Consider the following 13,698-nt stretch of genomic DNA (forward strand, 5'->3'; position numbering starts at 1 on the left):
TATAAAAAACAGTAATCGTTACAACACACAAATGAATGAAAACTCAAAATTAACAATAAAAAAAATATATTAATAATCCTTATCTTCCGGTTCAGACGACTCCATTGACTCTGTGTTTGGGTCAGCAGGTAATAAAAGTACAATCGTTTCAGATAGAAATGCCTTGCGTGAAGGTTTTTTTTATTTTTCTCAAGCAACTAATGAAGGAATCAGAACTTAACAAAAGCCTATAATATACATCTAAGTTACACTCTTCTCTAGAAAATTTTCTAGCAAAATTTAACCGGTATGATCGGAAATGCTTGTTCCGGGCCTCTACAGCTTCTTCTGATAGCTGTTCTATTGAAAGTAGCGAATTTTTTATTATTTGGCTTCTATGTATCAATAGCTTGTGCATGGTTGGCGTCATTGGATGCCAAAAATACAGTTCCACGTACAATTTTGCTGTTTCTTACGCATACGTATAATATTTTTCAGCATTGATTTTGTGGTCACTTGAAATAGTTTTTAAAATTACCTTGAACCTGTAAATAATATCAAAGCTAATACCTGTAATGTCTGAAGCCAATTCGGGATTTTCAAAAAATCTGCGGCTTGTGTTGCCATCATTAGTGTTGCCAAAGTTGGCTTTTGGCATGTCAACGAGTAGTCCGGTTTCATTCCGAAACCTCCCCTGAATTTCCGACTTGACAAACCGAATTCCAAAACTTGAGGGTTTACAGTATTTTTCATTGACAAATCATTAAAGTTCTTTGAGGTAGCTCCACAAATGTAGTACTGGGATGTTGACTTTGTGTCTGTGATTGCGTTGCACCTTACCGTCAATCATACTCATTTTGAGTTGGTGCTCGAACGAAAACTCCTCTTCATTCAACGTAACAATTGTATAGTTCAGTTGTTTAATGGACTCCTGCACATATTGTATCTCTTCTTTAGTTACATCTGTTGTTTCTTTTACAAATCTAAATCGAATTGGCCGGCAAAACTTTGACGAAGAAGGGGTTGGATTTTGCCATATAATTTTACTACAGTTTTTTCCACAAACAATGCACAAAGGTACAAAGGAACTCATAAAAACTTTGGCATCTGAATCAGTATCATTATTGAAACTTTGTTTAAATTTGGATTGTTGGGCACCGTCACAACCCCATTTGCAAATTATCAGTAAAGACTTCCTCTCTTGCTCTTCTTCTTCTTCAAGTGCCCTGTCCGTTGCGAACGTTGGCTATTAACATGGCAATTCTGATCTTGTTTGCGGCGCTTCTGAATAGTTCGACCGATGTGAGCCCGAACCACTTCCTCAGATTTTGGAGCCACGAGTGTCTTCTCCTGCCTGACCCTCTCTTACTGTCTATTTTTCCCTGGACAATCAATTGCAGTAGACGGTACTTATCGTGTCTCAATATGTGGCCTAGATATTCAAGCTTTCTTTGTTTAATTGTATTCACGATTTCTTTCTCCTTTCCGATTCTTTGGATTACCTCCATGTTGGTGACATGTTCGGTCCAGGATATACGAAGAATTCGTCGGTACACCCACATTTCGAATGCTTCTAGTTTTCTCGTGAGCGTCTCCGTCAGCGTCCAGGCCTCCACACCATACAGTAAGATCGGAAAAATGTAGCATTTAACTAGACATAGTTTTAGGGGAAGAGCCAAATCCCTGCTTATGAGGAGTTTTTTCATATTGCTAAATGCTGCTCTAGCTCGTTCTATTCTCGCCTTAATTTCTGTGGCCTGTTCCCATTTTGCATTTACGTTGGTGCCAAGGTACACATAAGATTCTACATGGTCAATTAGTATGTTACTTATCCGTAACTGTCGAGCAGGCTGTTGCTTCCTGCTTATCAGCATCCACTTTGTCTTCTTGAAGTTGAGGCTCAGGCCGTATTCCTCACTAACTGAATAAACTCTTTCCATTACCTGCTGTAATTCGTCTATGGTACTGGCAAGGATCACCGTGTCGTCGGCATATCTTATATTGTTCGTTAACTCGCCGTTTATTTTTATGTCCTCATTTGCATTTTCCATACATTTTTGTAATTCGTTGCCAATTTTTGCTCTTGCTGTTTGACCCCAGTATAGGTTTGCCACAATTCGAATGTCCTTGTCGTCAATACCTGTCTTTCGCAGAATATCTATCAATTGTTCATGATTGACATTGTCAAATGCTTTTCTAAAATCCACAAAGCACAAATACACGTCCTTATCAACGTCTCTACACCGCTGTATAAGCACCTGGAGAGCGAAAATTGCTTCTCTAGTTCCAAGTGCTTTCCGAAAGCCAAACTGCGATCTATCAATATTTGACTCACATTTATCATATACGAATTTATCTCTTGCTCGTTAAGTCGAATTAGCACATCTAGGTATTTTGATAATCGTGTCACGGCTAGATCCATTAGGCACTGTAGGTTACTCTCTGCGCAGGTAGATGTAATTTTTAGAGATTCTTTTGGCGGATAGCACTCTTGTTTAGCTTTCAAAACAGGGTCATAGAAAGGGAAATGTTTTGGATTTGTTGTTCTTATTATCTCATACTGCCGTCTCGATAGATCGGCTTTAACTAACATCTTGAATGCTTGCAGAGGCGCCAATGGAGGTAGCTCATCCTCGTCGCAAACTTTACTGTAGGCTTTTCTATATTTACTGGCCCGTGTTGGTGAATTCGTAAGGTCGTTAAGCAATTTTGAGGCGGTCCTATATCCTGTTGTCTGCAACACAGATTTAGCAGCGTGGACAATAACTTCATTACCTACGGAGGCCCTTATTTCTTCCGTTTTCCTTCGTTTACTACGCTCACTTAATTCTCCAAAAGACTTGGGTGGTCGGCCTTGAGTGAAAGCTGTTTCAGTGGGAACAATTTCGAATGTTCCCTCTAACCACGATTGGTTTGTTTTCAGGAAAACATCTAGGTGTTTATTTTCTTCTGCCGATCGTTGCTTAATTTGTGATTTTATATTAGAATATCTTTGTTTGAAGACATCTTTAGCCTCTTGGTTGTGCCCATAACGCATTAGGAGAAAATTCTCATAATAGTCAAGTTTTTCATTTAATGTTGGTAAAATTTGACTTTGTAGTTTGTCAAATATGTATTGATGAGTCACTCAATATCATTGGCTTGGCGTAACAATATTATACTAGTAAATATGTTTTAAGTTTGTATGAAATTATTTGTATGACCAAAAGAAAAATATGCACATTACTTTGATATAAGTTTAAACCATTTTGTTTTGCGCATAAACATACATTTACTGGTATTTCAAGATACCAAATTTTTTAATTTGGTCTTTTTTTACAGCTCAAAAAATAAAACCAAAAATGATGGAAGATAAAAAGGGTCCAAGATTTGGCGGATCAAAAGTTTCAGAGATCGCGAACATTTTTCAAGCGATGACGCCAGTTCCGAAGGAAGCTGAAGTCGTGATAAATCCGGCTCGAAAAAGATACAGCAGCCACAATTCTACCGAAAAAGTAGACGCGGACGCGGCTAATATTACTGTAATAAGGACTGAATCGCATGTAACACGGTTCAATAATGCCAGAGCGATGTTTGAGAAGTTGGGAGAGGAAAATCGGAAAGATAGAGTTATTCCACTACAATCAACTAGAAGCGCTTCCAATATATTGGATGCCAGATCTCGCAGTTCATCTGCGAATAACGAAACTAGAGATGCCAAATCATATCACGGATCCAGAACACCGTCTCCTCCTCTCAATAAAAATCTAGACAATTGCAGCAATAACCTACCGTTCATCAAAAAAACAAATGGATTCGATGTCAGCGACACCGAGAACAACGCTAACGAAAAACCCGCTCTGATGAAGAAACCAGACAAACCTGAACGGAAGTTTAATAGTAAAGAACTGATAGAGCGCCAGCGAAACTGGACTTCGCATTTTTCGAAAACTCGGAATAGTAGATACAACAGCGATCCAAATAAAAACGACGTACGGCTGTCAGTTTCAATCGATTCCGAAAGATCGGACACAAAAGTGGCTGCTGCTACACGAAGCGCTTCCTTCAGCAGCAGATTAAAAAGCCCTCCAACTTCTCCCCCACCACCTCCCATTCGAACCGAAGCCTCAAGGAGGACAAATTTTGTAAAAAAAGAAAGGTAGGTGTAATCCTTTTTTGACTCTTATATTTGTTCTCTCTAGGTACTATTTTTTATTAATATGGTTAAATTTTTTTAACCGCAATAATTATTGTAATTCAAATAATATTATTGACATTTGGATTTCCGGTTCTAAAATAGTTCTTAGGAAAATACGAATAGCCTATATAGGCTATTGATTATGTACTTTAGAAAGGAACTAAAACTTTAATTGTTTCATATGGTCAATGGACGCTCAAATATGAAAAAACCGCGGAGTGCTTCCATAAAGGGGTGCGTTTATGGGAAAGAGGTGAATTAGTCCATTTTTCAGTTTTTTTACTGTTAACTTGAATTATATGCACTTTCGTACACATAAATCTACAGAAAAGTGGTTCAAAATTAAATTTCCTGTTGAAATGTCAACTTCTAAAGCCAAGAATAATTTGTTTTGTCAAAAATATATTCAAAAAATGAAGCAAAAAATGCGATTTTTCTGCCTCGTAACCTTTTTTCCACGGGGTCTAGCTATAGGCATTGCTTCACAGAAAAGAAACTTCTATCCTTCCTTTTCAAAATGACGTTGGGTAGAAGTTTTTAGAATTTATAGTTTCCAAGATTTTTCAAACTTCAGCACTCGCAACATTCTTCTTGACGTGCCTATCCGGTACGAATATTGGCGATCATCATGGCAATCTTTATCTTATCTGCAGCAGCGCGGAAAAGCTGCACGGATGTTGTATTGAACCAGATTCTGAGGTTTTTTAACCAAGATGTTCTTCTTCTTCCTGGACCTCGTTTTCCAAATATTTTTCCTTGCAGGATGGCTTGAAGGAGAGTATATCTGGATTCATTTTACTTAATATGTCCGAAGAACTGTAACTTTCAAGATTTGATGGTGGTCAGTACCTCTCGGTTCTTATTAATTCTTCTGAGGTTCTTATTGAACATTCTCCGATATAGCCACATCTCAAATGCTTCCAGTTTTCTGCACATATCTTCGTTCAAGGTCCACGATTCAACACCGAGAAGACGTAGCATCGCAGCCATCTTACTTTTGTATCAAGAGAGACGTTGTGACTCTTGAAGAACGTTCCCATCCGATTGAAGGTGGATCTAGCTTTTCCGATGCGTGCTCTAATCTCATGGTTGTTGGTCCATTCTTCATTTATTATGATGCCGAGGTAGTTGTAGTGCGTCACTCTTTCTACAGGGGATTGGTTGACGTAGAGTTGACCTTTTCTTTTTTTGCTAATTATCATAAGCTGTGTCTTCCCTATTTTCCCTATTTTTTCACAAACCTTGTTCTATAACTTTTTTCTACGTATATTAGGTATATGCAACGGTAGTTTTAATAGAAAGAAAAATCAGTTATCTTTAAAAGGGTCTATTGTAGAAGGTCCTAGTACAAATTTTTTAAGTAAGATATAGTTTTTCGAAGGTTTCTACTTTTAAAGATTTTTGCAACTATTTTTTCTGCTACTCTGACATAACTGAGGTTTTCAGAAAAAGCTTTAAAAGTTAGCAAAAATTATTAAAAGTAGAAATCTTTAAAAAATCATATCTTGCTTATAATTAGTACTAGGATCTTCTACAATAGGCCATTTTAAAGGTGATTGATTTTTCTTTCTACTATATGTACCATTGCATATATACCTAAAGCTGTGTAGTAAAAGGTTATAGAACAATGTTTCCAAAAAGGTAGAAACAATGGTGTGACTGGCAAACTTTGAAAATTATGAATTTTCAAAGTTTGAAAATTTATTATTTGAAACTCGTAAAAAAAATTATGGTACAAAAAAAAAACGCGTTTTTCGTGTTTTTTGCTTCGTTTTTTGAATATGTTTTTGTCAAAAAAATGATTTTTGACTAGAGATGGTGACATTTTGATAGGAAATTTAATTTTAAACAACTTTCCTGTAAATTTATATGTGCGAAGTACATAGTGCATAGAATTAGGATTAAAAATAAAAAACTGACAAATGGACTAATTCACACTTTTCTTAAAAACGCACCTCTTTGCAGACAATGGTTTTTTTCGCGGTTTTTCATATTTTGAGGATTGAACATATGAAACCATTGACCATATGAAACAATAAAACCTCTTTAATGATGTATTCCTTTTAGCCCATTTTTTGGACATAATTAATAGCCTAATTTAAGTGTAATATCTTCATTACATTTTATTTTTATACCCGGTAGTTTATTTGTGTCTAATGTTTCCATTGCAATAGAATTGCAATAGAACGTGGAGTACGACAGGGCTGTATTTTGTCTCCATTGTTGTTCAACATTTATTCTGAATGGGTATTTAAGGAAGCTTTAGACGGTTGTGCGAAAGGAATACTAATAAACGGTGAATGGTTGAATAACATTAGATATGCAGATGACACTATAGTTTTTGCCGATAATCTGAATGACTTACAGATATTAACAAATCGCATAACAGAAGTCAGCAACAGATACGGACTAGCTCTTAACATAAAGAAAACCAAATTTATGACAATTAGTAAAAAACCAATACTAAACGCTGAACTTACAATCAACCAACAGAATATCGAAAGAGTCGAGCAATATACATATCTAGGCACCAATTTAAATAGCCAATGAGACCACTCAACAGAAATTAAACAGCGAATAATAAAAGCAAAAGCAGCATTCGTTAGAATGAGAACCATTTTCAACGGTTTATCCCGTATTCAGGATTACCATCGCAACGATGACTCATCGATAGGGCAAAACTAACTCTCTCATAGGCGGTCTAAATCAAGAGCTTACGTTCGCTGGCTATGGCTGAAGACTTACTTTACTTTTTCGTGTCTGGATCCGACTACAGTTTTTCTGCCCAATATCGGGCTACGTCTACACCCTTTGTATTTGCGAGTCATAAATCATCGAGGGTGCACTGTGATGCGCAAAGTCTGCATACTCTCAGGTGCTCCACGTTCTGGTATTTTAGAAAAATGTTCAATTACCTTACGTTATTTCGATCATCAACAATTTCACTCACCTTTACATCGATCTTCCAAAACCAATCATGAAGTTTGTTGATAATATTCGATATGCTTACATTTTTTATACATCCTTCGCGTGGAGCTTCTTGCACACTTTTACGGGCAATTTTAAATTCGGCTTTCCATTTCTTACGGAGAAAATGAAAAGCAGAGTCGCTATAAGTGCAAGCCGCAACTGAATTTCGGTCGTTGTTAAATCTTTTATGAAAAATTTTAACACCGTCTGTGCTCGATTGTTTCCATTTTTAACACAACGCGCACACCAACTGCTTCAAACTACTACCTACAGCTAACTAGTGACTTGGAAAGACGGTAGGTTCTACAGAAAATGTCTTACTGTGTGAATGTTCGCCAGTACTGCACTGATTGGGGTCATTGAGATCTAGTTGTAACAGGAACATAATCCACGTTTGGGATTTTTATAGACCCAGAAGGACCACATTGGCTGATGGTAGTTATGTGACTCATTCATTGTTTTTCCACATTTCCACAACGTAGTCTGGTCTTCATGTAAATGACACTTTTCTTAATATATTTTGTTTTAATTCCACCATTGCTTTATTAACTTTGTTATCAGCTTTTTTATAATTGTAGCAATATTCTTGTACAAAACAACTTTTTTTTGCAGACCTGCTTCTGTCATTCCCACCACTACAGACATATTTGTCAAAGACCGATCTCCACCGACAAGTCCAACAACTTCGGCAGCTCACCAAACTCAAAGAACGAATATGATGTTAGAACCGGATAACGATGTCACGTGTATGGAAAAATCGAGAAATCATTCGGATCAATACTACAGAAGGGACATAATTTCTCCTCACGACGAAGTTAATCAAAAACACCAGGCAGTGAAGGATAACGATGGTTTGTTAATAGTTACCCAAACTATGGTTACGAAATCTCCTTTAGATGATAAAGATGCCAGTAGAGAAAATTTGTCGGCAGCTTCGGGAAGTTTGTCATCCCTTAGTCCCCCTAGTAGCCCTAGCAAAATGAAGTCTGAACAGGAGAAACAGGAAGAAGAGGCCAATGAAAAATCATTCCTGAGTAAGTACTTTATATGTTTGTATATATCAATTATCATTCGAATAAATTATTGTCGACTATTTTCTTATGTTGTTCTATATTGTCATTGTCTCAATACTGTATTTTAGTTTATACCTTTTAATATTAATCCTTTTGTATATTTATTGAACAAAAAAATTTTAATTATTATATTACTAATATTTTGTCTAGCCATCTTTGTCTTTAAGAAGTGCGACCACAATGTTCCAGCCACGAAGTGAAGTTCCAATAAAAAATGATTCTCTCTGTCAACTGAACCTTGTTTATTATTACTTCCTCGCCAATTTCATTTTTATATTCTCCCCGACATTTTCGATAGGGTTTATGTCTGGTGAGTTGCCGGGCCATGGTAATAGAGGCATTTATTGCCCTATCAAAAAACTTTTAATGCTTTTAGCTGTATAGCAAGCTGCTCCATCCTGCATAAAGACCTTGCTACCGTTACCAAACCATTCGTTCATTGGTGGGACCGATCTTTTCTGCAAGGCTTTTTATACTGGTCTTGTTGCATGGTTCCTTCTACCACATATAAACGTGCCTTTGTCACTCATTACAGACCAGATAGTTATTGAGGTTCAATTGTTTTTATTACACATCCCTTCTCCTATTTTCCCCTGGTCATCTTCAAACACATCCATATGCCTTCTCATCCATGATTTGAAATGTTGTTCATCACTTAAACAAACCTACAAATCTACACACCTACAAATGTGAATTCTCCTGTCTTTATGCATATTGCCCCAAGCTTAGCTTGGCTTGAGCATTTGTGTTGTTAGTTTTGGCTTCTTAATAGGCCTGTTACATTTGAACCCCGAGCTGTACAAATTTTGCCGTACAATACCACCGATACTGAATACCCTGCTTCTTCCAATTATATCTATGGGTGGCTCTACTGTGTGTTACAGCTAAATTGTTTAAAATTTGTTGTCCTCTGAGGGGGCTTTCTGCCACACCTTCCCTTACGATTACTCTTCTATGACTTGTTTTGTATCGTGTTGGGCATACCTCTCTTCTAAGTACTCCTTCGACTTTTGTGTTATTTCTTTCTCAGTTTTGATTTTGTTCGCTTTTATTTTTAATATATTTCCTTGTGCTCTACCTGTTAAGTCGTATGATTTTGTTTGTACATGTGTAAATACTTTTCTTGTGCTGTCGTAGTCAGATAATTGCTTATATTGTTGGCATTCTGTGAGGATGTGCTTGACGATGATAGGAATATCGTTACAGTAGGAGCATACCTGTTGTCCTGAACAGGATATAAGATGACCGTGAGTCCTATCCTTAATATTAGTATTGTAATCTTCTCTTTTCTACTCAGGGATGCTAGGGATAAGTAGCTGTTAACATTAGGTTGTATTTTTCTGAGCTTTGTGTTTTTGGTGATTTAAAGTTCCTGCCACTTGCCTTGGATATTTCTTTTGAATTTTGATTTTATATCTTCTTGGAGCTGTATGTTGTAGATGGGTAAGTTGGATGTAAATGGTTCTTTTGTCAGCCATCTTATTTATGAATGGAGAAATGTGGAGATGGATCGATTCTAGTATTTTTTGCACTAGGTGATGTTGATTAAAAATATTTTCTAACGAATGAATTGTGGATAAGGAATCGGTTCAGAGAGCTACACTTTGATGATTGTCAAAAGGGAACTCGAGAGATTTTGAAATACTGAAGAGTTCTCCTTATAACACGCTATATTCATGGGATATTCGTTATGGTCCTAATACTGTATCAACTGTAGTGGCAGAACAGCCAACTCCATCTGCGTTTCGGGATGCATCGGTATAAAGCACCTTATGATAGTGGGATGTATTCACAATATCCTTGCCTGTACTAATACAAATACTAATACTCGCCTGATATGATTCTTTCTTTTGCAGTATTTCTTTTTTAATTTTCTTCCTTGATTCCATCAGCTGTAAGGGTCTTTATTTATCCATTCTTTGTATTTTTTTCATATTTCTTCGACTAACTCTTCACAGATCTCTGGCAGAGAGCTGTGAAGAGTTAGTCAAGATTTAGGTTTGATGGATATGATGGAGCCTGTTCCATGAGTGATCATATAAAAGGCATACAACTTCCAGAGCTATCTATGTTCATTGTTGTTCCCATAGTTTTAATCTTGCGATTTATCAAGGATGTGCTGTACCAGAAATTCGAAACGCTATGGGAATCGTAGAAGCCCCTTGTACATTTTTTAACTATCCCAAGCGGCAAAATGTTTTAGAAAATCAAATTGATCAGTTAGATCAGGAGCCAAAAGTCGCAAAATTAAAAAGTTCATGCATTGATTTCCTTGCTTCATGTCACCATTAAAGCATTGGCTGTTATTATAAAATGGATTGATAACAAAACTGCCACTAATGCTCAGTTGCTGTTGGCTGCAGTTTGCAAATCTGACTTTCTGTCGAGTCTCTTTGTGGCCAACTCGGTGTTTGAACTCATTTTACCCGTAAATACCTTCAAACATAAAACTAGACCTCCGTTTAGCTGTTGAAGCTGCAGACAAAACGAAAGAATTATTAGAACAGTTTTAGATAAAACGCAAATGAAATTTTACCAATATTTTTGGACAAGTGTGAGCTCTTTTGCAATGAATTTGATATTGATATGTCTCTTCTAGGGATAGTAATCTATCAAACAAAGAGAAAGAATATATCCTACTATAAATAATAATAGATCTGGTTTTATCCCCTTTTTTGATGAAATTATACAATACATAAATGATAGATTTGTGATTGATCAAAGACTTGATCACACAAACATAAAAGGAGAAAAAAGCATGCTTTGGAAACAATTCCTAAAAGATTTTAAACTTAAACCAACACCAAAAATGGTGCCCTTGTAGCTCTGGATAAATGTAAGAAGAACTTATTTCCTCTGTTTTATAATCTACTTCTAATAATGGCCACCTTACCTGTATAACCTGTACCTGTGGAAGGCCATTTTCGTCTCTGAAACTACTAAAGAATTATTTAAGAAATTTTAATAGCGAAGAAAGACTAAATGTTTTTGATGTTTATTCATCAGGATACTCAAATAGATGAAGAAGAGGTAATTTACCATTTGGCTGTAACGCCGTTTGGACATTTTATTATAAATTCAATTTGTTTACAGTTTAGGGTGTAAATTAATTTGAAACACGTGGATAACGAACTCAAACTTTATTAAAAATGTATAAAATACTGAACTAACTAACTGATATTCAAAAATTAATTAATTTGACAAAACATCTCGATCCTCAGCTGTCCTCGCGTACATTCTATCACAGAATACACCTCCCAACAAGAAGCGAAACGAAGGACTTTTTTGCAATCCAAATTTCTGTGAGAATCCGCCATGTTCTAAATAGTTTATCTGTCAACCTATAAAAACTGAAGTTTGTTTACGTATTAAGAAGTGTTGTTCCGTGTGTGTTGTCTAATAGTAAAAACAGAATAATGCTGTTATACCTATTTTGTATATACATATAGATATTTTAATACCTTAAAAAATCGATAAAAAGTAATAAAAATGGACTGATTTTCATTTCTATTTTGAAATTAACTCCAAAATTAAATCGCTTTTTATCGGTTTTTAACGTACTAAAATACTTTTAGTACGTTAATTTGTTTGTTAAAAAAAAACAAATCGATATTTTTGACTTGACCTTTTTACTTATCAGTACAGAATTGATATATGGGTTATAAAAAATGTTACAGAAAAAAGTACACTTCATACAAAACATATCTACTCAAAAAACATTAGTGTTAATAATTACTTTGTTTCTCGGTGTAACTATAACTTTACTACTGTTTTGAACGACTTCCTCATTACTTAGTGTACTAAGTAGTTTAACTGTCAGTCATTGTCACTCCGAAATTTCTGTCCTACGAATATCAAAGATACCGACAACGCTTTCGCTTCTTGTTGGATGGTGTATTCTGTGATTCTATATAAAAACAATGTCATCCCATGACACTTCTGGTTAAGGGTGATTCCAAATACCAAAGCTGTCATTCGATTGTTAGTCGTAACAATATTTAGATATAGATACCTGAATCCTTGGCAGTGCTACCTTTAGTACTTTTAATTAAACTAAAACCCAAATTTTAAGAACTCAAATGCAGGTGGTATCAAAAAAAAACTTTCGCTGACCAACCCCCCACACAGGAAAATTCTTAGTGCGCCACTGATCTCTGCATATTCAATATAAAAACTAAAAAAGTATATTTCTCTTAAATACGCTAAACATGACATCATTTTTGGAAAAACTTTTAACGTATGAAGGTGAATTTATATCTGTTGGTGAAAATTGAAATAGAAACGCCTAGAAATTTTAACAGAAATATTCTCCTTCGAATTTATTCACTTACAAAGGATATTAAAGGACATTGTACGAATAAATAAGCATAGATCCATAAAAATCCCTTTTGTAGAATACATTTTGCAGTTATAACGAACATCGTTTGTTATAACTGCATAAAATTGAAAAGAATAGAAGCAAAAATGGTGAATTTATTCAACTGGCGAGAAAAAAATTTACAATCGTAAAAAACATGTATAATTCAATCTATTGAAATATTGTTAACTTTTAAACTGATAGACAATAACAGTTCATAGTACAATATACACAAGGTGATCTATTAACATGGAGACATCAAAAATACGTAAATAACTGAGGAAATGAAAATAGAGAAACTCGCGATCTTTTAGTTGACTGGTTGAAAAACTATTTTGAGTTGATTTTTTTCATATCATTATCAACTAGTCTATATTTGTACACTGCTGAACGTAGACTTCCCGAAAAATTTTCTACCTATTTCGATCTTGATCTTCTTGCATCCAGTTTTTGGTGATTCTTATTTTGTGGTGACCTTTATATACAAATGTGATATTCAAGTTTAAAAGTGGTATTGTTTCTCGTGACATGTCGCTTCATTTGAGCCCAAATTAGTTCAAAATGGGAGTAAGTTCGCAATAGTAAAGTGGTAATCGCAACACCGTAACTTGACTTTACGGTTTTGCTGACTAGTACTTTGATTTCAAGCCAGGATTTTCGCATTTCTTACACTTCGTCCCGTACTGCCTTTTCCAAGTTCTTTTAGGTCTGCCTACTTTCTGTCGGCTTTGAGGATTCAAATCCAGCGAAGTCCTGACAATGTCATGTGGGGGTCTACGGAGTGTCTGACCCAGACATCTCCATTTTCTTCGCCTTATTTGTTTTATGATATTTTCTTGCTTGGTTTAGTTCCATAAATTTTCATTCGAGATTCGATTAGGCCAAAATATGCGAAGGATTTTTCGTAACGCTCCATTGATGAAAACTTGTAATTGTTTTACTATCTTCCACGATTCACAGTCATATAATAATACCTAGAGCTTTTACATTTGTGTAAAAGATTTTTAATTTCGTTTTAGTTGAATAAATCCTAAATTTCCATATGTTATTAAGCATATACAAGCTTTGTTAATTATTTCCTGCACATCACGCTCTTTACCGCCGTTACAGTCAATTATACAGCCGAACTCAGATATCGGGAC

General features: G+C 35.6%; 1 protein-coding gene across 5 annotated transcripts in view; it reads left to right on the plus strand.

The window, feature by feature from the left end:
• Positions 1 to 13,698, plus strand: part of Spn (protein phosphatase 1 regulatory subunit spinophilin) — a 96,550-nt gene that overhangs the window by 8,290 nt on the left and 74,562 nt on the right. For all 5 annotated transcript variants that reach the window (XM_072528988.1, XM_072528990.1, XM_072528992.1 and 2 more), the window contains exons 3-4: positions 3,301 to 4,117; positions 7,739 to 8,160. In XM_072528988.1, the coding sequence (XP_072385089.1) occupies positions 3,321 to 4,117; positions 7,739 to 8,160 (1,219 nt within the window). In that variant the 5' untranslated portion in view covers positions 3,301 to 3,320. The remainder of the gene's footprint in view (positions 1 to 3,300; positions 4,118 to 7,738; positions 8,161 to 13,698) is intronic.

The sequence above is a fragment of the Diabrotica undecimpunctata genome, chromosome 4, assembly GCF_040954645.1.
Source record: "Diabrotica undecimpunctata isolate CICGRU chromosome 4, icDiaUnde3, whole genome shotgun sequence".
Classification (NCBI taxonomy): Eukaryota; Metazoa; Arthropoda; class Insecta; order Coleoptera; family Chrysomelidae; genus Diabrotica; species Diabrotica undecimpunctata.